At 43.0% G+C, this 26,413-nt stretch overlaps 1 protein-coding gene across 7 annotated transcripts in view; it reads right to left on the bottom strand.

Moving 5' to 3' along the window:
* frem1a (Fras1 related extracellular matrix 1a) overlaps window positions 1-26,413 on the bottom strand; it is a 92,447-nt gene that overhangs the window by 53,584 nt on the left and 12,450 nt on the right. For 6 of the 7 annotated variants that reach the window (XM_079671868.1, XM_079671867.1, XM_079671866.1 and 3 more), the window contains exon 2: window positions 1,283-1,668. In XM_079671868.1, the coding sequence (XP_079527994.1) occupies window positions 1,283-1,525 (243 nt within the window). In that variant the 5' untranslated portion in view covers window positions 1,526-1,668. Of the gene's footprint in view, window positions 1-1,282; window positions 1,669-7,142; window positions 7,224-26,413 lie in introns of those variants that run through there. The other variant, XM_079671864.1, reaches the window with a different exon arrangement.

The following is a 26,413-nucleotide window of genomic DNA, read 5'->3' as shown; positions in this document are numbered from 1 at the left end:
TACTCCCTCTATACTCCGTAACCTTTTATAACGTTTTCTTTCTGTACTTACTGAGGAAATAGAGACAGTGTTAACACATTTAATTCAATATCATTTAAAATTGTTAATTGCAATCAATTGCTAGCATAACATAAACAGTATTCTAGTCAGAACACATTAGGTCCAAAGAACATGAAATGTGTCATTTCCACCAACAAGAACACAATTCAATATATTTACAGTACACAGTTTTCAATGTTCTGAATTAAAAGGCTTATTGGCAGATGATGACCTGATAAAATGTTAATAACACACTGTCTCAAATCATACTAACATTAGAATTCAACAGTGTACATGAATTGTCTCTTCCTCATAACTAAACTCATGATTCATGTCCCTTTGTTGTGTGCATACTAATGACATGATTCAACTTAAATACTTAACTTTTTTCCTTTTAGCATGAACCATAACTCATTCCTGACATTCAACAGATCACTGTATCTGTCAGCATGGAGTCATTAGAGAGAAGACTGCCTGGCCTCCACAGGTCTCAATAAAAGACTTGAGATATGGAAATATATCGCCAAGCCAGATGTGTAAGGGATAGAGAGACATAAACCCAAGTGTACAAAGAGCCTAACATTGCTTAAATCATTAGGCTTTACACCTAAGGGACCTAGATTATCAACTTCTAAATGTAGAATATGATGATTTTTCTTGAATGACCATATTTAATGAATAATTTGTTGTTGAATAACCTCTGTGTTAGAGGGGGCCTGTTACACCTGCTACTAGGTCCATAAGGCAGTTATAATGTATTCACATGGTTGATAACTCTAGTGGCTATAGTAAATATGACCGGAGCAAAGTCAAGGGCAGTAGTTCAAAACTCAACACATTGATACCATTAAGTTAAGTGTAACAAACGTAGTTCATTCAATTCAAACCATCTTATCCCATCCAAGCTTTTTGTTGTTTTTCTATAAAAAAATTAATCAAATGAAAAAGGTAGGCTATTTAAAACTGGGATCATCTTGTTTTCACGAAATGCAGGTAGGTTTGCTGATTACATTTCAAAACAGCTGGTCAATGAAATGTATAATATATTGCCAATGGAGGATGCAGTACCACCCAGCACTGAGCACTTGTTATCATCACCAAAGGACTAATCGTATATGACATGCTTTCCTACATGTTCGCAGTTTAACAGTGCTATGAAGCAAGCCTTCATCCTGATTATACAACACCTAGTAAATGGCCTGGAACTAACTGTGTTTTTATTGTAAACGTTTCTTTCCATTACCTGAGGCATGAGTGTTCCAACTCGTTGAGTTATGGGCTCATTTAACACCACCTCCACTTTGCAAGCATCCTTCTGACGGGGGATATGGAACTGCAGGTCACTGTCCTGGAGGAAGGCCGACTGACCTCGTTTCACCTTTAAACCTTTATTGACTTTCACAAGGGAACTGTGCGAGGAGCAGGTCAGTCCCAGCAGAAGAACTGGAAGCCAGGTCCAGGCCAGTGTTAGACCCCGTGAACCCATCGCTGTCCGTGTCACGTTCAAGGAGGAGCTCCAAACTGAAGCTTTCCCAAACACACAGTTAATTAAGTAAACCACGGTGTATTTCTCTTAAGAGGAAGCTTCATTTCCCTTTGGCTTAACCAGTTCACATGATCGGTCAGAAGCTGTAAAGTAATGAAAAGAGTTTCAGTCAAAGGCATCTTTAATTTGTATGAAAAACATCTATTTGACTCTCTATCGATTTTCTTTTTTTAAATGGAGAGAATAACATTTCTTAAAGCAAATAATAAATAAAACAAAAACAACATTTGAGGGGGCATGTACAAATCTTATGTATTTCATTTAATACATTAAAACACAAGATTCAGTAGTAAGTGACAATTAAAATATAATGGAATCATTTGCAGGAAAGCTATCAGACATTATGTATAGTTTTTAATCATTTTCAAAATGTCTCATTTATAGTTATCCCTTTTGGGTAAACAGACTTGTAGGCATGTATTACTTTTTTATATAATATATGTTGGGAAGTGGCACGTGATAGTAAAATCTCTGATGTTCCACTATTTTGTTAAAACTGCACACATTTTATTGTGGTCCCTTGAGGACAGCCAAACCAGCAACATTTACATTTGATCCCCTCATATGGCTAACATAAACAACTCATCATGATCATTTGTTTGTGTCCACCTGATGAATCTAACATTTGATCTCCACCGAGTCCTGCTGGTTGCCATCTTTGACTCTAATATGTAACTTAGCAGCAAGTTGGTTGATCACAGCTTTGATACTGCTGCCTGCTGCTGCAAACACGATTGCTAACAGTTGCGGGCCTTACACCAAAACAATAAGCTAAAAGAGGCTAAAGTTCTGTATAGCAGATAGCAGAGTTTTGGATTAAGTGATGCCTTTAAAAGTGCATTAGCCATATCAAACATCAGTTTTCCATCAAAAAGATCATGTTTTATTTGATAAGCCAATACCACAGGAAAAACAGGAGTTACAAAAAACGAAGGATAAATGCGCACCAATAAAAACATGTACAGGAAAACACTGCTGGTTTATGATAACAACCCTGAATGTAAAGTTGTTGTTCATTGTTTTTTTAAATAGATTTACATTTTACTACCAGCTTTAGGCATTTTTCACATCTCTATTTGTACACCGTGTGGCTGGTTTATGTGCTCTGCTTGCCAGGAAATATTTTCATTACGGACAAGTGCTGGCCTTTCCCCGAGGCTAAGACGCTCTCTCTAGTAATGACACCTCTCTCAATGACCTTTGACATTAATAAACAATCTCCCAAAGCCTTTCAATAAAGAAGACTTACATTCTCTGCTGCATCATTATTAAAAGCAGAATGGGACAAACATCCTGTAAAATCCTCTTTAAACATTATTATTACAACCTGAGGGTGCCTTTAATTGTTACAATTATACATTTTCATTCTATTTTCTGTTTTTCTGTTGGCTCGAAGTACCTTTTTCTCTTTTCTTCACAGCTATCAATACAGTTTCATCTTATCTCACCCTGAATCCCGGTGAGGATGCATGGTGTAGCTGTTTTGTCTTCGAAAAAAAGCTTCAGATATCATTCGGCTACATTCTTTCAAAACTTCCGCCTACTCCAGACTGCACACAGAAAGCACCTTGAACAGGAACCACCTTATAATCAGTCTCTGCCTGGGGGAACATGTTATAGCTTGTCCCCGTGAACAATGCTAGTCTTTAGAGAACCGGAACTATCATGTTCTAGGAGCTGAGTGTAAAAACAGGACTTTAAATGCTGACAACCGCCTTTCAAATAGTAGCAAAAAGTGGCCTTATCACACATCCAGTGGCACAGGGCACTAAAAGCATATATTGGGATTTGTCCAACTGTTTATCGGTTCTTACTTGGTCTGACTGCTGTTTGTTGATGGGCTGCTAGCGTACAGTGGATTCATCTGAGCTTTTTTTTTTGTGCTTAATCAAAAGGGGCAACCTGCAAGTTTTGCATTTTTGCAAAAAGTATTTGAAGAATCCTCTTTTGGCCTGTGCTTAATAGATATTTTTTATTAGATAATTATCGTACAATTTTCAACAAAGGGAGGTTTTTGACAAAAGTTTTATTTTTTGTGTGAAAAGCTCTGGTTTGGTCCTTTCCTGGTAAAACATGATACATAAAAAAGCTCCATAAAGAAAGGATTTTGGTGTGGAAGAACTTGACTGGTCAGCACAGAGGCCTGAACTCAACTTGAACACAGACTGAGAGCCAAACAATAAACATCCCGAAGTGTTTGACTGATTCTTTTAATGCATCGTTTTTGACACAGAATGATAAGCCAAGTTTTAATTACTGAAACAAAGTAAAAAAAGTAAATCTGAAGGAACAGTTCGAGAAAAATGTCATCTAAAAAAGTGTGTTTTGAGACAGATTTGAAAGAAGAAACCGAGGAAGCCTGAATCCAAAGGATATCCTCTGAAACCCTTAACCTATAATTACTAACAGACTGCTGCCGGAAGATCTGAGGCTGCATTCAGGTAAGACGTTAGTGAGTCAGTGATATAATCAGGGACAAGCTCAAATGTGTCTTAAAAGTAATCATTGAAGTCTACAACGCAGGGGAAGCCAGATGCTAAAATAGGCAAATGAAGAGCAAACCAAAGTCCAGCTGAGATTTGAGCAGCTAACACCTCTGCAGCATTGTGTCACACTAGAACTCACTGATAACAAACTATCAGTGTAAGGTCACAAAGGCCTCCCCAATCTGTCCTGTTAAAAACTGATGTGAGTGGCAGTGGGGGTCTGCAGACAATGGGGATGCTGGGAAAGATCCTCATGTTAAGCTGCCTGGAGGACTCGGAGGCTCCTTTCCAGTTTGCAGTTGATCCCTTCCTGTTTTGTTAGGGGTTCATGTTACAGTCGCAATAGAGTATGTCAACAAATCAGGGAAGCCGTCCTATTTCCTGACATGTTGGGTGATGTGGATTAGCCAGACAGAAGAGGACCACCACCTTCCCGTTGGGTTAACCCAGGGGTCTGCAACCTTTTTGACCAAAAGAGCCATTTTGCTCCTTTTTCCCAAACATTTTTTTGTTTGGAGCCGCAAAACATATTTCATAGCTTGATAGCTAATAAAGTTGTATTTATTGTTATATCAGACACAAACTACAGTTGTTTTGCATTTATTAGGCTATTTATTACATTATATAAAAATATTAACCTCTAATAAGAAACAAAGAACTCCTATAAGGAGAATTAAAAAGAATACACAGGCCTACTTTAAAATAAATTAAACACAGCACTGGGGGAGTCCTCTGCACATTTGAAGGAAAAAAATATTATTAAAATGGGCCCACTTTGAAATAAATAAAACATAGCTGCACCCTAAAAATAGTTAAAGCTAGGGTAGGTAAGAATGGAGAAACCAGCTCGAGTGCGCTAGAATTTGAAAATACACAACCGGAAAAAATATGCCTCTTCCTTCAGACTTCCTCACAGAGCCCCTCCTCCAACACACACGAACGCGCACATGACCAATGAGGGCACGAGATAAATGTGTGCACAGATGGAAGGCTGACAGGCTGACAGGCAGGTAGGCCATCCAGTTATTTTAGCCGGGCCGGCTCAGATGACTGGTCGTGCTTTTTACAGCGCTACGGCTTCCAGAGATTAATTTTTGTATGTATTTATTGTCAAAGCATTTAATATATTCATTGCTATCGGGATGTTAAGGGCATTCCATTGAATATAACAAAAAGTGTTTTCTGAAATAAATTACATACCCCATTGAAATATGACTGAAGTTCATCAGCTGTCTTCCTCTCCGTGTTGTTCCCGTTGTTTCTCGATACGTAACGGCTGCAGTGCAGCACCTTTGACAACTTCTCTCTACATATCAAACATACTGGTAAACCAGCATCGTTTGCTGTGAAAGCATATAACTCTGTCCACACAGAATTAAATCCTGTGTTCCTCCGCTACTTTTCTTTGATTTATCCATAGTTCGCTCATCGAGCCGGGGGTCAGGTTATTCACCCGCAGGAAAAGGCGCTCGCGCGGGATCGTAGCAGGATGTGACGCATATTTTAGTAGACCTAATTAAAACCGTTTTGTTTTTTATTTATGTGTCACAGTATCACCTCAAAATACAAGATACGAAACATTTTCAACCATGCAACAAAATATAAATAGTCCTACAAATACTTTTATTTTATTTCCTTCTTATTTTTGTCTAAGCTCAAGGGAGCCAGAGCAGAGGGCTTAAAGGGCCGCATGCGGCCCGTGGGCCGCGGGTTGCCGACCCCTGGGTTAACCTCACGTCAGGGGTGAGATGTTTTCTGACATGTCCTTCAGGAGGAGGCTCAGCATCTGCTCAGTGTCTAATGACAGACCACATTTACATACCATAAGCCTGTGGTAGTACAACATGCACTCCCTAACCCAGACCTAAAGAAAACATCAGGGCTGGGGGGTACGGCACCACTCTCTCCAGCTGATTCACACACACACTGAAACATTGACTTTAATTAAATGTATTATGTTATAATTTCACATACTGTATGAGTTTTTTTAAACCAATAATATTTTGCATTTCAACTTAATGTTATTGCTTTCAACCAACCAAATACAGTTATGTGACATCTGCTCCCATAATACATTTAATTAAAGTCAATGTTTTTTCAGTGCAGAGTGCTCCAAAGATTTCAAAAGGAGTTCTTCTCGTACTGGGAAAACGTTTTTTCTGTGGCACTACATGGAATCTACCAAGGTCTGGTTACAGAAGCATTAAGACAGCAAAGCTTTATAATCATTTCATTAAAATGGAGTTGATACGATCAGTGCATCAGTTCACTTTTCCAAAGCATTTACTTGCCAAACTCAAGACAAAAAATTGAAAGACCACTGAAGAATGAAAATATATGCTTCTGTGTCTTCCACCAAGCGCAAGCGTAAATCCAAAGTTGCGAAGGTCAAATAACAACTCATAAATCCATCCTCATAATAAGTTACCCTACCATAACCCGGCAGAATTATATCCTGCCTATCCCAACACACAAACTGTCACTGAACACAAAACACACAGCTGTGAGGGAATGTGATGTGTCATTTAACAAGTGGCTTTCCTCCACAGCTGAGAATGCCTGTTATATCCATTCACAGCTTCTTCTTCTTCTAATCTTAATAATGACAGGGTCCTTAGCAGGCAGCAATTTTCAAAGAAAGACGGACCATCGGGGAAGAAGAAGGCATTCTGCTGAAAACATGAGAGGATAGCATTTGGCTGCCGTCCAGAAGCAGAGTCCAGAGTGTGAGACAGAAACCTCGGGAGGCTCCCAAATACTCCCTAACTTCCAGAAACCAGAGCTGTGATGTGATACATGTTTAGTGCACCAATACATGGTACAGTTAGAGAAACAAAAGAGCACGGATGTGCATTTTCAAAACTTTTCTCACTTTAAATCACTGATGATTGAGACCACATTTCTTTAAAAACAAATCTCTTGCTGCATTCATTAAATACCAAGCAGATGAATCTGATTTAAGTCATTAAGAAAAAATACATGGGAACAAAAGAAAATGACAAGGAAACATTTTTCGTAAACAAGAGAAGTCCCCAGCAGAGATCTGCACATATATTTAGACATGTCCTTACCTGATCTCTTACATCTGACACTTCTTCTTCTTCACTACCTGACCGCTCTCCTCTGCTTTACACTGCAACTCCCTCATTGACAGACTGTTGCTCGCTCCTCAGGGACAAACTCCACCCACAGCAGAATGAGATGAGTGAGGGGTTGTACTCCCTCCTCTTGTTACTGCTGCTGCTGTGGGATCAGTAATTGGAGCGGAAAAACCTAAAGACAAACACCGGGCTCTGAGATCAAAGTCTTGTCCAAAGTGCCTGGTGGTTTAAGGAACAGCTTTGTCATTATTGAACAGAAAATGGCCAAAGATAAAAGCCACAACAGTGCTCTAATGGAAGGAAAACACCAAAGGACAGATAATGGACCTCATGTACTTTATAAAAGGATTCATAACCTGCCAGTCTTCATAAAGTGGTGGAAATCTGAAGGTGGTATAAAAAAAAGGGTTTTGCACCAGAAGACAGGAAAAAAAGAAGAAGAGGTTATGTCCTCTATGCTCTAAAGTCTTTTAACTTTTAATCAGAGTCCGGTTGTTTAGTTCACATCAGAGGTCTCGGACTGCGTTCACACCAACCCAAACGAACGGCACCAAGCGGTTAAACGCACCAGGGTTCAATTCAACCGAACTAAACAAGGCTGGTCGGATGAACTAGAACGGAGAGTCAGGTCGCATTCACATGTAAGGCCCGTCCACACAGCGGCGTGCGTTGAAGTTTGCCGCCGGGCGTGTCTGAAACTTGACCAACAACCAATCACATGAATCTCCCGCCTCTGACACACAAGCAGCGGTTTGATTGACTAGAGCTTGTACAGGCATATGATTCGATTGGCTGAGGCTTCTGCCGAGTCGTCAAAAGTTGAACATTGCTAAACTTTTGTAGCGAGCCACGCCAGCAACGCTCCGCGTCGCTTCCCACAATGCAGTTCGGCAAAAAGTGACGTCACCCCATTCAAAGTGAATGGTGAAGCTATCAACGCACGCCGCTGTGTGGACGGGCCGTAATATTCCGCTTCTCTGGTCGCCCTTACCAGACGACAGTTTGTTACATTGTTTCATTTTTCAGAAGATTTGGTTTGCGTTCACACAGGCAAAATTCAAACGGACTATAAACTTTAAACACAAGTCATGTGCTCGGAAATGATGTTCAACAATTGGTTAGACATTAAGGGGGTAAAAACGCAAATCCCGGCAATTTCAACCGGAGCACCCGCCATGGAGCATCGGCACTTTCGGCAGGTTATTCTCATGCTGCTGTCAATCTTGAGAGCATATCAACAGATTCGAGCAACGCCCCATATGATTATATAATCATACAACGTGCGATAAAAAACATTATAACACATTTTTCTGTTAGGGGAAATTGAAACTCTTTTCTCGTAACAATTAGTAACTTATTTTTGAAGCCCTGAACTGTACAGCACCGCCAAAACTATCACAGGCGGACTGCTATACCACCGGTTCCGAGACACTGTGATTCGTGTGGGACCCTCGAACAAACTGGACCACCGTGGTTAGTGCTTTGTGGCAGCTAGCGAACTGCTAAACCTGGTGTGGCTAGCCTTTAGCCTGGATCCGGGCGGGTAGGTCGCTGAAGAGCTGTAATGCTGTGATCCTCTACAGCCGTGACACTATATAAGACCACCGAACGTGAGCCCAGCCTGCCCTTCGGTACAGAGTAAGGACGTGCCAAGAGGGAACCCAAAGGAGGCTAACGTAGCTGCTAACAGCAGCTAACTGGAGTTAGCGTCAAACTCACGGTAACCAAACAACCATGCCGCCGAGAGGAGAGGATAACGTCAGCCTGTCACAGGTGCGTGAACTGTTAAAAAAAACAACAGGATGTATACGGGCAGCTACTAACGCAGCAAGAAAACAATTAAAAAAGTTTCCTCCAAATCTTGGTTGATTCCACAAACAAGAGAATGGATGATATGAATAGGGAGGCTCAGGACCTTAAGAACAGTCTACAGTTCTCCCAAAAAGAAGTGGATGAACTAAAAGAGACTTTTAAGGAGTTGAAGAAGAAGAGCCAAGAAGCACGCAGAGACATTAGTACTGTGCGTGAATCTGTTATGACAATGAGTGGAAAATTAGGCTATCTAGAGGGCCAATCGAAACGCAATAACTTAATTATTGATGGAATCCCAGAGTCTCCAGGGGAGAGTTGGGAGGAATCGGAGTACAAGGTCCGGGAGCAGCTCAGAACAGAACTACAGATGGATGAGGAGAGGATTGAAGTGGAGAGGGCACATCGAATGGGAAACGGCAGGGGCGCAGACAAGCCTAGGCAGATTGTTGTGAAGTTCCTGCGTTTCAAGGACAAGACGGCTGTGATGGGGAGACGAAACAGGTTGAAAGGAACGAACATCTTCCTCAACGAGGATTATCCTGAAGCGGTACGCCAGAAGAGAAAGGAACTCATTCCTGCCATGAAGGCCGAAAGGAGCAAAGGGAACATTGCTTACATTAGGTACGACAGACTAATTGTTCATCCTCCGCAATTTTTACAGAAAGAATAGAAACTGCAATGGGGGAGGAGTGGCTTTTTATGTACAAAGTCACATTCCTGTGAAGTATAGGGAGAATTTGATGTTAAGTGAGGTAGAGATGGTATGGCTGCAGGTTCACCTGCCCCATTTAAAACCTATGTTGCTGGGATGTTGCTATAGACCACCAAGCTCTGATAGTAATTATCTAGATAAATTGTGTGAAATGATTGAGAAGGCATGTGATGAAAACAGGGAGATATATTTATTGGGTGATGTGAATATTGACTTTCTGTCATCAGACTGTTCATTGAAAAACAAATTGATGACGGTAACAAGTGCATGTAACCTAGATCAGATGATCAATCAACCAACCAGGGTAATTACCAATAGCTCTGGAGTAACATCATCCAAATGCATTGATCACATATACACAAACGCAAGTGAACTTTGCTCAAAAGCGGTATCAGTACCAATTGGCTTCAGCGATCATAACCTTGTAGCAATATGTAGGAAAGCCAAAGTCCCAAAAGCAGGACCGAAAATAAAGAGATCATATAAAGGGTTTTGCTGTGATTCATATGTGGAGGATGTTAAGGGAGTATGTTGGTCTAATGTTTTTAAAGAGAGTGACCCAAATGTGGCACTGGATGTTTTCATGAAATTGTTGTTACGAGTAATGGATAAACATGCACCTGTTAAGAAGTTAACCGTTAAAACAGTAAAGGCACCATGGATTTACGAGGAGCTAAAGAAATGTATGGCTGATAGAGATAGAACAAAAAGGGCAGCAATAGATTCCGGCAATCATTCTGAGTGGCAGTTATATTGCAAAATAAGAAATGATGTGACAAAACTGAACAGAAAGAAGAAGAAAATGTATTATGAGATTAAGATAAATGATATAAAGCATGATGGAAAAAAGCTCTGGGGTACCTTGAATACCATCATGGGTAGGAAAAACAACTCAACACCATCCTTTATAGAATCAGAGGGGGCATACATCACTAGACCACTAGATATTGCCAATTATTTGAATAACTATTTCATTGATAAAGTGGAGAAACTAAGGCAGGGAATGCCAAAATCTAGCTGTCCTATGTTAATATTAGAGAACGTATTATGAAAAAAAAAAATTACACCTTTGAGCTGGGTAAAGTTAGGACAGAAGAGGTGGAAAAGTTATTGTTGGCAATCAATAATGATAAACCACCAGGTATTGATAACTTAGACGGTCAGCTATTAAAGAATGTAGCCAAGTTCATTGCTGCACCCATCTGTCATATTTTTAACATGAGTCTGGAAGGTACATGCCCGCAAATCTGGAAAGTAGCTAAAGTTATTCCACTCCCTAAAAAAGCAAAGAATACCTTCACTGGCTCTAACAGCAGACCAATAAGCCTGTCACCTGTTCTAAACAAACTACTAGAAAAAATTGTATTCAATCAAATACAATGCTATTTTTCTGTTAACAGTCTGATGAGTGAGTATCAACATGCGTATAGAGAGGGTCACTCAACAGCCACAGCACTAACACAAATGACAGATCAATGGATGAAAGAGATTGATGTGAAGAAAATGGTGGGAGCAGTACTGTTAGATTATAGCGCTGCCTTTGATTTGATAGACCATAGAATTTTACTTGACAAATTGGAGTGCTATGGTTTTGCCCCAAAGGCGAAATCATGGCTAGAAAGCTATCTATATAACAGAATTCAAAGTGTATACTTTATTGGCAGTATCTCTAGTGCTAGATGTGTTGCAAGAGGAATTCCACAAGGAAGTTCACTAGGTCCTTTACTCTTCTCAATCTTTACAAATGATTTTCCATTAGCTGTTGAAAAAGCACAAGTCTCTATGTACTCGGATGACACGACAATATATACACAGGCTCCCACAATCGGTGAGATAACTGATATTTTGAACAAAGAACTGAAAACAGTAATGGAATGGGTGACCAGCAACAAATTAGTGCTCAACATTCAAAAAACAAAAAGTATTGTATTTGGCACAAATTACGTACTAAGGTCTAAACCACAGTTGAATCTGATGCTGAATAATGTAGAGGTTGAGCAAGTGGAGGAAACAAAGCTCCTGGGACTCATCCTAGTGAACAATTTATCATGGACGAAACACAGATTCAGTGGTGGCAAAGATGGGGAGGAATATATCTGTCATCAAGAGGTGCTCAGTGTTTTTACCACCGCAACTGACCAAACAAGTCATTGAGACTCTAGTCCTTTCACAACTGGACTACTGCTCAATGATCTGGTCAGGGGCAAACAAGAGGGACCTGGGAAAGCTGCAACTGGTTCAAAACAGAGCAGCTCGGCTTGCCCTTAGGTGTACACCAAGACATAATGTAAACAAAATGCATGTCAAGCTCTCCTGGACATTAGTCACGGAGAGGCTGATGGTATCACTCCTTGTCTTTTTGAGAAACATAAATGAGCTGAAACATCCAACCTGTCTATATAAGCAACTTACACCTAGCTCTAAAATCCATACATATAAAACGAGACATGCCACAAGAGGTTGCTATCAAATCTCTAAAGCCAAAACAGAGTCTATGAAGAGCACAGTGCTGTATAGAGCCATGGCTGCATGGAACACACTGCCAGATCAGATTTCTAAAGAAACAACTAAAGCAAGCTTCAAAAGACGATTGAAGAGGCATCTAGAAGCCCAAAGATTGTAAATTACACAAGCAGCAGACAGGTTATGGTAAACATACAGCAGCACACCGATTCATATAGGTTTTTTAAACACATGCAGGAATATGGCACTTTCGCTAACACAGACACACACACAGCCTTTCACAGTTATGATTAGGATTGTATTTGTTTAGTTTGTTTTACTCTAAAAGAAGCGAAGGGAGACATTTGTAAAATTACTATTATTATTCTTTTTTTATTTTTTTTTCTTTCCAAGGAAATGGGGAATCAGAAAATAAGCTGTATGTGATGGTTGATATGAAAGTCACTGTTTGAAGGAAAATTGACGCCGTACACGATTTGTATCATTGTCTTGTAATGTACTGTCGAATGTCATGTTTTATGTTATTTGTGGACCCCAGGAAGATTAGCTGTTGTTATGCACCAGCTAATGGGGATCCTAATAAACTCATAACACATATAATGAGAGACGCTCTGCAGTAAGGAGGGGGTTTCCACGACGGCAGGTGGCTCTGACTTTTATGTATAGTTTTTTGTTTGATAGTTGTTTTTACTTTACACGACACTGTTCAACACTTCATTCTGCTTCACTCTTTCGCTAACGATTTTGAAGACATCCGCGTTCTTGTGACTCGTAAATACTACGCTTCCTATGTTTTGGTGCAGACTGCGTTCACACCAGCGATGAACCGCTCCAGAGTTCACTAGCAAGCGGTCCGGGACCACCTCTTTTAGGCGGACCAGAGTCCGGTTGTTTAGTTCACTTCAGAGGTCTCGGACTGCGTTCACACCGACCAAAACGAAACACACCAAGCGGCTAAACGCACCAGGGTTTGATTCAACCGGACTATACAAGGCAGCTGTGAATGCGACCTCAGGCCCTCTCATCCAACATCAGTGTCTGACCTCACAAATGCTTGTCTGGATGAATGGGCAAACATTCCCACAGACACACTCCAAAATCTTGTAGAAAACCTTCCCAGAAGAGTGGAAGCTGTTGTACCTGCAAAAGTCTAATTAATGCCTAATAATTTGGAACGGGATGTCATAAAAGCTCCTGTAGGTGTAATGTGTAGGTGTCCCAATACTTTTGTCTATATAGTTTACGTGAGAATGCTAAAGCTTTCAACACCATAGTGCCCTCCAAGCCCCTCATCAAGCTCAGGGACCTCGGGTTCAACAGCGCCCCCTGTGGTTGGATCCTGAACTTCCTGACGGGCAGACCCCAGGCACTGCGGGAGGGAAACATCACATACTCCACCCCGATCCTCAACACTGGAGCCCCTCAGGGCTGCGTGCTCAGCCCTCTCCTCTACTCCCTGTTCACACACGACTGCGTGGCCACACACAGCTCCAACACCATCGTGAAGTTTTCTGATGACACAACCGTCATCGGGCTGATCCCCGACGGCGATGAGACGGTGTGCAGAGAGGAGGCCAGAACCCTGATATCTTGGTGCCAGGATAACAACCTCCATCTCAACGTCAGCAAAAGCAAGGAGCTGATTGTGGATTACAGGAAGCAGCAGAGAGAGGGACACGCCCCCATCACCATCAATGGGACTACGGTGGAGAGAGTCAGCAGCTTAAGGTTCCTCGGGGTCCACATCACTGAGGACCTGACATGGACTCATCACACAAACACCACCACCTAAAGAGCTCGACAGCTGCTCTTCTCCTTCTGTAGGCTGCAGAGATTCAACATGGACTCTAGGATACTCTGCAACTTCTACAGGTGCACCATAGAGAGTATCCTGACCTTCTACAGGTGCACCATAGAGAGCATCCTGACCTGACCGCCGGAGATATCGGCCCAATCCCAAACCACTCTCTCGACGGAGTGAACTCCGTCTGTAGCCACACTCGCAGCTCAACGAGGCTCCCTCCTGTCAGATGGAGGGAGTAAATACAGCAGCAAGCTTTGGGACGGCCTCCCCTCTCTCCGGCAGAAACAGGAAATGCCGTAACTGTATGTAACAACGGTTTCAAATCAGCATCTCTTCGACAAAACATTTAAATTAATAACTCAAATAAAACTCCCAACATCTTTCATTGTGTTTCAAAGCTCTTTTAGTTTTAAACCTGATGTTTATAAGCTTCTTAGTTTTTGCAACGGTCTGTAAATATACACAACTTTATAATAAAATGCACACATTTACCTTTTTCTAGACTAAACACAGGTATGATCCTAAGTTAAAACATTTGAGGTTATCATGAGGTTGTTAACATCGCAGTTTATCAGTGGATGTTTGCTGGAACTACTTGTTAACAGCTTGACAGCAGCGGACACACACAGCGTGACTCCGGTCAGGTAGAGACCGGTCTCAAGTCAGCACCGCTGCAGACTCACTGTTTGAGGGCTTGATAGCCCACTCCCCCTCCACACCGCTCCACACTCGTAGGCGGACCCTCCGCTTGAACGCGCAAACGGAGGGGTAGGGTGTAGGGGGCGGTTTGGGAATGGGCCATCATCACTGCTCAGAGAAGTGCATTTCTCCCAGACCACGTTGATCAGATTATATTCCTGAACAAAGATCTGAAGAGAATGTAGATGCAGCTATGTAGAGAGGAGCCTTTCTGTTTAGTGTTTTTGGCTTAAATGTTACTCCTTTGGACTTGAATTATTGGCAGGTACATTTTACATTAAATGTTGTTCTTAGTGACTTGAATGATTGGCTACCTCATATTCTGTGTTAAGCTAAAAATGCTGTAAAAGAATCTGTTCAGAACAGGCCACCTGCTGCACCTTTTAATTCTCCATTGTCCATTGTGATACTGCACTTTATGTACTTATGTTTCAAAGGCTTGTAAGCTACAGTTGGCACTGTTTCAATAAATGAAACAAATTCTCACCACATCTTTTGAGTCATTTTGTCCAGCATTTGCAAGCTGTAGACTCTCTGTCTAGTCAGAGCCATATATTTTATAATTGATGCTTTCAGTTTTTTCAGTTGAATTAATTCAATCCAAGTCAATGGAACACTCACAAGATGTCACCAAAATCACACTGTCCCTTTAAAATCTTTCAGAAAATGATGTAAGTGTATCGAATTATATCGAATCGTATCGTTGGCTGAACATCATGATATATATCGTATCGTGAGCTCAATATCGTGTATCGTATCGTATCGTATCGTGAGATTAGTGTATCGCTACAGCCCTACACCATAGATAGGATCCTGACCTTCTACAGGTGCACCATAGAGAGGACCCTGACCTTCTACAGGTGCACCATAGAGAGCATCCTGATCTTCTACAGGTGCACCATAGAGAGCATCCTGACCTCCTACAGGTGCACCATAGAGAGCATCCCGACCTTCTACAGGTGCACCATAGAGAGGATCCTGACCTTTTACAGGTGCACCATAGAGAGCATCCTGACCTTCTACAGGTGCACCATAGAGAGGATCCTGACCTTCTTCAGGTGCTCCATAGAGAAGGTCCTGAACTTCTGCAGGTGCTCCATAGAGAAGATCCTGACCTTCTACAGGTGCACCATAGAGAGGATCCTGGAGGATCAGGAAGAAAGCCCTCAGGATTATAAAAGGCCCCCATCACCCCAGCCACAAACTGTTGTCTGCTGCCGTCTTTGCCGTTTGCCCTGCCCTGCAGTAATAGGCTAGTCATTAAAATGCCATTCCTTTCAGCACAAGAATGAACATCCCCTTCATCAGGCCTTTATTTTATTGTCTTACTGTTTATGCTATCTAAAGTATGTTCAATAGTTTAAAGTTTACATCAGTGTTAAAATGCTCGCCATTACTGTAAATACTGAATACCTTAGCCTTTATCTTTAATACTCTATATTACACTGCATTTAAATGCTTATTTGACATCTGGTTAGATGCAAAAGCTGATTCTACAGGTGCTTCTCAAAAAATTACTATATCATATTACAATTTTCTGTAATTTATTCCAAAATTAAACATTCATAGATTCTAGATTCATATATATATATAAAGTGAAATATTTCAAGCCTTTTTTGTTTTAATTATGATGATTACAGCTTACAGATCACGAAAATCACTAATCCTGTATCTCAAAATAGTATAATATTAGATAAGACCAATCAAAACAGGATTATTTATTTTGTTGAAATATTTTGGGTCACCTGCAGACACCTTCTCCACCTCAGCACAGCACAGCAGCAGCATCAATTATACTGCATATTAGGTTATTTATACTGTAGTTTACTATATTTAGAATATATTATAATTTGTTGTGTCTGCTCTAATTTGTCACCTTATTTGTATTGTACTTATAATTCATTTTATGTTACTTGGTTTTTGAAAATAACCTTTCATCATTCATCAATAATTAACATTAATAGAACGTTATATTGATAATGTACTCACTAAACTTACGATTCATTCAACTTATTTTCTTCCAAAATGTAATTATCCAAAGCCTCTGTACACCTCCTTCTCTTTACGTCACCGGCACTTTCCAGCAGAGAGTGAGAGCATGTGAGGAGAGATGCTAGTACTTACGTGTGTACCATGTCTCAACGACTAACAAAGTCAGGCTTTCAAAAAAGAAAAGAAAGAAGAGAAAGACAAGAGAGAGGGACTAAAGGGCGACAGTATGTCACCCAGTTTTTCAAAAGAAAAGGTGGGTGTCCATGAGTGGTGGAAATTAGTCTGCCAGCTAAGCATAGTCTATTGTAAATAATAATGTACTAAGCTGACATTAAGTACTGTTAATATCTTCACAGAAAATTCAGAGGTTTTTCATTTCACTGCTCTTTTAGCTGACATTTAACAAATGCAGGTACATTTCTAGCAGCTATTCACACCAAATCAGTTGTCCCTCCCCCTGGTGCCAGGACCAACATATCCATCTTTAGGCTCAGTAGCCCTGTCCCCCCATAATGCTGAACCTGAAGCAGCTTTTCTTCCAACTGAAGGAGGTGAGCAGCATTGTGTTGAATGCCATGCTACTTAACATATCTGAAGGGAGACTGGAATACAATATATATATCAAAACAAAAAGCTAACATCTAATTTCAATTGTACATTTCAAACACAGTATTTGTATTTAAGTTATATTTATTTGGATTTATGCAATCATGTTGAGAATGTTATATTTAAAAATGTTATTATTAAAAAGGCATTTACACCATAAAAGATGACTATTGAGATCTATTGTTTGTTTTTTTTAAATGTTTTTTTTATTGAGTCAGGCACAATGTGTTTACATTCATGAAGTCAATATATTTTTATTTTTTCCCCCCCTTTCCCCCCCTCCCGGTCCTAGCTAGTAAATTAAATAATTAACTAAATAAATAGATACATGTAGTACATGTGTGTACATACCCACACACATGTACACATGCACATACATACACACACGTACCTATATACATACATGTATACAAATACAGAACAAATACATTAAAAAAATATATACAGTGGGGAAAAAAAGTATTTAGTCAGCCACCAATTGTGCAAGTTCTCCCACTTAAAAAGATGAGAGAGGCTTGTAATTTTCATCCTAGGTACACCTCAACTATGAGAGACAAAATGAGAAAAAAAAATCCAGAAAATCACATTGTCTGATTTTTAATGAATTAATTGGTAAATTCCTCGGTAAAATAAGTATTTGGTCACCTACAAACAAACAAGATTTCTGGCTCTCACAGAACTGTAACTTCTTCTTTAAGAGCCTCCTCTGTCCTCCACTTGTTAACTGTATTAATGGCAACTGTTTGAACTCGTTATCAGTATAAAAGACACCTGTCCACAACCTCAAACAGTCACACTCCAAACTCCACTATGGCCAAGACCAAAGAGCTGTCAAAGGACACCAGAAACAAAATTGTAGACCTGCACCAGGCTGGGAAGACTGAATATGCAATAGGTAAGCAGCTTGGTGTGAAGAAATCAACTGTGGGAGCAATTATTAGAAAATGGAAGACATACAAGACCACTGATAATCTCCCTTGATCTGGGGCTCCACGCAAGATCTTATCCCGTGGGGTCAAAATTATCACAACAACGGTGAGCAAAAATCCCAGAACCGCACGGGGGGACCTAGTCAATGACCTGCAGAGAGCTGGGACCAAAGTAACAAAGGCTACCATCAGTAACACACTACGCCGCCAGGGACTCAAATCCTGCAGTGCCAGACGTGTCCCCCTGCTTAAGCCAGTACATATCCAGGCCCGTCTGAAGTTTGCTAGAGGGCATTTAGATGATCCAGAAGAGGATTGGGAGAATGTCATATGGTCAGATGAAACCAAAATAGAACTTTTTGGTAAAAACTCAACTAGACGTATTTGGAGGAGAAAGAACACCATACTTACTGTGAAACATGGGGGTGGAAACATCATGCTTTGGGGCTGTTTTTCTGCAAAGGGACCAGGGCGACTGATCCGTGTAAAGGAAAGAATGAATGGGGCCATGTAACGTGAGATTTTGAGTGACAACTTCCTTCCATCAGCAAGGGCATTGAAGATGAAACGTGGCTGGGTCTTTCAGCGTGACAATGATCCCAAACACACCGCCCGGGAAACGAAGGAGTGGCTTCGTAAGAAGCATTTCAAGGTCCTGGAGTGGCCTAGCCAGTCTCCAGATCTCAACCCCATAGAAAATCTGCCCAGCGACAGCGCCAAAACATCACTGCTCTAGAGGAGATCTGCATGGAGGAATGGGCCTAAATACCAGCAACAGTGTGTGAAAACCTTGTGAAGACTTACAGAAAGCGTTTGACCTCTGTCATTGCCAACAAAGGGTATATAACAAAGTATTGAGATTAACTTTTGTTATTGACCACATACTTATTTTACACAATAATTTGCAAATCAATTATTTAAAAATCAGACAATGTGATTTTCTGGATTTCTGTTTCTCATTTTGTCTCTCATAGTTGAGGTATACCTAGGATGAAAATTACAGGCCTCTCTCATCTTTTTAAGTTGGAGAACTTGCACAAATGGCTGACTAAATACTTTTTAGCCCCACTGTATATATATTAAAATAAAAGAGACAAGAAAAAAAAAAAAAAAAAACATACATATACATTCGTATTTCCTCCCCTTTCTTCTTAATTTAGTGTCTTAAGTTCAGCTCTGTTGGCTATCATAGAGCCCCAGACAGATTCAAATAGTTTTGAGGAGCCAAGTTTAGGTACAACATTAAATCTTTAAGCCATAGAGATGCTTTAGGTGGTATAGAGGATTTCCATTCTAGGAGTATTATTCTACGTGCTAAGATAGATGCAAAGGCTATACTGTCTTTAGTTTTCCTCTTCAACATTCGGTGGCCAGGTAGTACTCCAAAAATGGCAGTTTCTGCACATGGTGTCAATACCACGTCCAAGGCCTCAGTAAGGTGTTTGAAAATGCTTGTCCAGTGTCCTTGTAGGTGAGGACAAGACCAAAATATATGAGTAATGTTTGCTGGTGACATGTGGCATCTGTTACAGGTATCCGTGACATTTGGGTATATTTTGGAGAGTTTAGAGTTGGTGTAATAGATACGGTGGACAACTTTTAGTTGTATAAGATTAAGCCTGGCACAGGGCGTACTATTGTTCACTCTTGCTAATGCGCCATCCCAGACCTCATCATCTATAGCTTGGACTAGTTCCTCTTCCCAATCTTGTTTGATTTTGCCAAGCAATGTTTCTGTGAGACGGGAGACAGAATTGTAAATTCTTGAAATCAAATCTTTTTCGGTTGTTAGAGTGTCCAGAATTCAGTCAATTATTGAATCCGGAGGGATATTGGGGAAGAAAGGGTTGTTTAGTGTAACCCATTTTCGGACCTGGAAGTAGCGAAATAGATGAATGCTTGGAAGCAGTGTTAATTTCGTCAACGAAAACTATGACGAAAAATGTTCGTCAACTACCTTTTTCACATGACTAAGACGAGACGATGACGAGCTAAAAATAGATTCTTGATAACGAAAACTATGACGAAATGTATATTTTAGTTTTCGTTGACGAGACGAGATGGGACTAACATTTTAATGGTGGACTATCGGACATTCAAAATGCAGCATATTTTCCCCCAAGTGTCCATCTTGTCTGTCAAAATGCATCTTACGTTTCTAACTTGCAATATCATTATTTCCGCTCTCTTCACTCCAGAAGAGCGATCTCCGTGTGTCTCTCTGTGTGCGGGGGGCGGGGCCTAACATACATGCTGCAGCGGACACAGAGATCTGCCGGGGACGGAGCGTTCAGAGAGTATAGAGACACATTTTGACTAAAATGTAATATTTCGTCGACTACAACTAGACTAAAACTACGAAGGATAGGAATGACTAAAATGTGAGTAAAACTAATAACCATTTTCGTCTAAAGACTAAGACTAAGACTAAATCAAAAACAGCTGCCAAAACTAACACTGCCTGGAATGCAACATTTGTCAGAGAGTTGGCTAAAGCTACCGAAAACATTGTTAATGTAAAGGTCCCTTACTCCGATAAGACCTCATCTCTGCCACATAGAGAAGGCCCCATCAGTGTAAGGGGGGAGAAAGAGATGGTTGTTGCGAATGGGACTATGTATAGAGGATCCACAGAGTCCATGAGCCTTTCTGAATTGGGACCAAATTCTTATGGTGGAAACAACAATCAGGTTATTCGAATATTGAGTTGCCCGGCTGGGTAATGTAGATGTAAGCAAAGCCAAAAGTGAGGTATTAGGACAGGATTTGGCTTCAAGCTCACACCAACTCAATGTTGTTTCCTTACGGCCCGTCTACACTACAGGCATCGAAAAATGCTTTCAGCGCTTCGCCCATTCACTTGAATGGGGTGATGTAGAAGATTTTTAATGTTCGCCGAACTGCATTGTGGGGAGCATGGCATGGCTTTGCAAGCATCAGGAGCATCTATCGGCATCAAAAGTTGAACAATGTTCAACTTTTGAGGCTCGATACTTGGCATCAGCCAATCAAATCCCGTTTATGCAAATCCCGCCAGTGCAAGGGCTAGCCAATCAAACCGCGTGCAAGCTGGGAGAGCCAGACCGCAGTTCCTTTCCTCATATTCCAAACGAGATATTACGGTAGCAAATCACCCGGTTCTTTGCGACCAGAACTATTTACCGGGATACAAACCGGAGGAACCGGGCATGGAGGGAGGTGGCAGAGACAGTGGGTGAAACTGGTAGGTTTTTCGCCTGTTTGGAGAGTTTATATCCAGTTTACTTAGTTTTAACATTGCTATTGCTTTGTATGTCGGGGGCGGGAAATTCATGTGATTGGTTGTTGGTCGCGTTGCTCGCAAAAAATCGCCAAGCTTCAGACACGCCAAGCTTCAAGATTTTTTGATGCCTGTAGTGTAGACGGGCCGTTCGTCCATAGAATTACTTTGTGGATATTGGCTGCCCAATAGTAAATGTCTTATATTTGGAAGCGCTAATCCTCCTGTAGATCTATGCCTTTGTAAAAGCTCTTTCCTAATTCTAGGAGTCTTCCCTTGCCATAAAAAAGAGGAGATTAGTGTGTATATTTTACGAAAAAGTGATTTTGGAAAGAAGACTGGCAGACATTCAAAGAGGTACAGAAAGCGAGGGAGAATGTTCATTTTGATACAGTTTACCCTCCCAGCGATAGTTAAATGTAAATTATTCCACCTTTCCAAATCATATTTGAGCTTGTCAATTAGTGGTGGGACGTTATCTTTGTAAAGGTCTGAGAGTTTTCCACTTATATTCACACCTAAATACTTAAAACTACTCCTAGACATCTTGAAGGTGATGAGTCTATCGGGGATCTGAAGGGCCAGGTCATTTACGGGGAAGCACTCACTCTTTGAAAAGTTTAGCTTGTACTCTGAGAAGGTTCCGAATCGGGTTAACAGATCTATTATCTGAGGAATGGTAGATATATGGTTAGAAATGAACAATAGTAAATCGTCAGCGTATAGTGTTCAGAGCCATCCATCCATCCATCCATCTTCTCCCGCTTATCCGTGGTCAGGTCGCGGAGGTAGCAGTTCCAGCAGAGAGCCCCAAACTTTCTTTTCCCTGGCCACATCAACCAGCTCTGACTGGGGGATCCCAAGGCGCTCCCAGGCCAGCGAAGGGATATAATCCCTCCACCTGGTTCTAGGTCTAACCCTTGGTCTCTTCCCAGCTGGACGTGCCAGGAACACCTCCCCAGGGAGGCGCCCAGGTGGCATCCTAACTAGGTGCCCGAACCACCTAAACTGGCTCCTTTTGACGCGAAGGAGGAGCGGTTCAACTCCGAGTCCCTCCCGGATGACCGAACTTCTCACCTTATCCCTAAGGGAGACACCAGCCACCGTGCGGAGAAAAGCCATCTCGGCCGCTTGTACCCGCGATCTCGTTCTTTCGGTCATGACCCATCCTTCATGACCATAGGTGAGGGTAGGAACGAAAATGACGCCGTAGACAGAGAGCTTTGCCTTCTGGCTCAGCTCCGTTTTCGTCACAACGGTGCGGTAAAGCGACTGCGGTACCGCTCCCGCTGCTCCGATTCTCCGACCCATCTCATGCTCCATTGTTCCCTCACTCGAGAACAAGACCCCGAGATACTTGAACTCCTTCACTTGGGGTAAGGACTCATTCCCTACTTGGAGTGGACAGTACATCGGTTTCCTGCTGAGAACCAAGGCCTCAGATTTGGAGGTGCTGATCCTCATCCCAGCCGCTTCACACTCTGTTGCGAACCGATCCAGTGAGTGCTGAAGGTCGCAGACCGATGAAGCCATCAGAACCACATCATCTGCAGAAAGCAGTGGTGCAATCCTTAGTCCACCGAACTGCAGACCCCCTCCCCCACGACTACGCCTCGAAATCCGAACCATGTATATTACAAACAGGATTGGTGACAAAGCGCAGCCTTGGCGGAGGCCAACCCTCACCTGAAATGGGTCCGACTTACTGCCGAGGACCCGGACACAGCTGTCGCTTTGGGAGTACAGAGATTGGATGGCCCTGAGTAGAGACCCCCTCACCCCATACTCCTGCAGAACCTCCCACAGTGACTCCCTGGGAACCCGGTCATACGCCTTCTCCAAGTCTACAAAACACATGTAGACTGGATAAGCGTACTCCCAGGCCCCCTTCAGGATCCTTGCGAGAGTAAAAAGCTGATCCGTCGTTCCACGACCAGGACGGAATCCGCATTGTTCCTCCTCAATCTGAGGTTCGACAATCGGCCTTACCCTCCTTTCGAGTACCTTAGAGTAAACTTTCCCGGGGAGGCTGAGTAGTGCCTGATCCCCCTTTTTTAAAAAGGGGAACCCCCACCCCGGTCTGCCACTCCTTCGGTACTGTTTCCGACTTCCACGCAACGTTGATGAGACGTGTCAACCATGACAGTCCCTCAACACCCAGAGCCTTCAGCATTTCTGGGCGGATCTCATCCACCCCTGGGGCTTTGCCACTGTGAAGTTGTTTGACGACCTTAGTAACCTCCCCCTGGGAGATTGGTGTCGATCCCCCGTCATACTCCAGCTCTGCCTCTAACATAGACGGCGGAGTTGTCGGGTTCAGGAGTTCCTCAAAGTGCTCCTTCCAACGCCCTAACGCTCCATCAGTTGAGGTCAACAATGTCACATCCTTACTGTACACAGCTTGGATGGTTCCCTGCTTCCCCCTCCTGAGGCGTCGGACAGTTTTCCAGAACAACTTTGGTGCCGCCCGAAAGTCCTTTTCCATGTCTTCTCCGAACTTCTCCCACACCCGCTGCTTTGCCTTCGGGCCTGTCGGTACCTTGCAACTGCCTCGGGAGTCCCCCGGGATAACAAATCCCTGAAGGCCTCCTTCTTCAGTCGGACGGCTTCCCTGACCACCGGTGTCCACCAGGAGGTTCGAGGGTTACCGCCCCTTGAGGCACCTAGGACCTTGAGACCACAGCTACCCGCCGTGGCTTCGGCAATAGAGGCTTTGAACACCGACCACTCTGGTTCAATGTCCCCAACCTCCACAGGAATGCCCGAAAAGCTCCGCCGGAGGTGTGAGTTGGCCTCCTGAACTTGGGCCTCCTCGAGACGTTCCCAGTTCACCCGAACTACACGTTTGGGCTTACCAGGTCTATCCAGAGGCTTCCCCCGCCACTCGACCCAACTCACCACCAGATGGTGATCAGTTGACAACTCCGCCCCTCTCTTTACCCGAGTGTCCAAAACATACGGCCTCAGGTCCGATGATACGATAACGAAATCGATCATGGACCTTCTGCCTAGGGTGCTCTGGTACCACGTACACTCATGAGCATCCTTATGTTCGAACATGGTGTTTGTTATGGCCAATCCATGACTAGCACAGAAGTCCAGTAACAAACCACCACTCTGGTTCAGATCAGGGGGGGCGTTCCTCCCAATCACTCCCCTCCAAGTGTCTCCATCATTGCCCACATTTGTTGAAGTCTCCCAGCAAGATTAAAGAGTCCCCTTCAGGAGCCCCATACAGGACTCTTTCCAGGGTCTCCAAGAAGGCCGTATACTCTGAACTGCTGTTGGGTGCATAAGCACACACAACAGTCAGAGTTTTCCCCCCCATAACCCGCAGACGTCCACTGGGGTAAACTCCAACAACGAAGCACTCAACCGGGGACTTGTGAGTATCCCCACACCCGCACGGCGCCTCACACCTTGAGCAACTCCGGAGAAGAATAGAGTCCAACCCCTATCCAGAAGTAAGGTTCCAGAGCCGACGCTGTGCGTAGAGGTGAGCCCAACCAGATCCAATTGGTAGCGCTCCACCTCCCGCACAAGCTCCGACTCCTTCCCCCCCAGAGAGGTGACGTTCCACGTCCCCGAAGCCAGCTTCTGTCGCCCGGGTCTGGTCCGTCGAGACCCTCTGCCTTCACTGCCACCCTTCTGGCAGCGCACCCGACCCCATCGCTGTTTCCCGTAGGTGGTGGGCCCGCGAGATGGAGAAGTGGAGGTGTTGCCCACGTTGCCTTTTCGGGCTGTGCCCGGCCGGGCTCCGTGGCAAGCCCGGCCACCAGACGCTCGCCGACGAGTCCTCCTTCTGGGCCTGGCTCCAGAAGGGGACCCCGGGCTTCCTCCGGGCCGGGTATCCTCACTTCGTGTGTCGTCTTTCATGAGGTCTTGTGAACCAATCTTAGCCTGGCCCCTCGCCTGAGACCAATTTGCCATGGGAGAACCTACCAGGAACACAAGGTTCCAGACAACACAGCCCCCAGGTTCATCAGGGCACACAAACCTCTCTACCACGGTACAGTGCTGGTTCTTCAGATAGGGTGTTCAGAGCCATATCTGGTAATTCCTTGTGTAAAGCTGGCCGATTTAAGCGCAATTGATAGGGGTTCGATTGCCATGGCGAATAGTAACGGGCTAAGAGGGCAACCCAGGCGAGTACCTCTACCTAGTGTAAAATATTGAGAACTTATCCCGTTAGTACTCACTGAAGCCTTGGGTGAAGAGTATAACAATGCTATCCACGACACAAATTTCGATCCGAGGCTGAACCTCTTAAGGACCTCAAATAGAAAGCCCCACTCCATCCTCTGCATTTCTCTGCATCCAATGAGACCACCACCTCTGGTGTCTCCTTGGATGCAGGAGAGAGGAGGATGTTGAGAAGGCGACGGATGTTGGAGAAGGAGTATCGGCCTTTCATAAACCCAGTTTTGTCTGATAATATGGTGTTTGGCGTGACTGATTCAAGGCGTTTGGCTAGTATTTTAGCCAGGATCTTATAGTCCGCATTCAGAAGGGAGATGGGGCGATAGGAGCTACATTCAGAATTATCCTTGTCTGGTTTTAATAATACAATTACTACCGCCTCAGTCAGAGTTTGTGGCAACGTTTCCCAGTCCAGAGAGGCCTCGAACATTCTCAAAAGAAGGGGGGTCAATACATTTTTTATAAAACTCAATTGGATAGCCGTCTGGGCCCGGGGCCTTGCCACTCTGGATCAGCATGATCGAGGCAGCTATTTCACTAGGCTTTAGAGGTTGATGCAACTCACCCTCCTGAGCAGGTGTTATGGACGGAAATTCCAGATCATCCAAGAATTTAGTTCTGTCCGCATTATCGACCGGGGCTTGTGAGGCATATAGTCCAGAGTAAAAGGTTTTAAAGGTGTCGTTGATAACAGATAGGATCGTTGTGAGTTCACGAGTAGGGGTCCGTATGTTTAATTTGTTGGGAAACCGACTGGCTCTTAAT

Source organism: Notothenia rossii (assembly GCF_949606895.1).
Source record: "Notothenia rossii genome assembly, chromosome: 3".
Lineage (NCBI taxonomy): Eukaryota > Metazoa > Chordata > Actinopteri > Perciformes > Nototheniidae > Notothenia > Notothenia rossii.
This window is presented reverse-complemented; position numbering and strand designations above follow the sequence as displayed.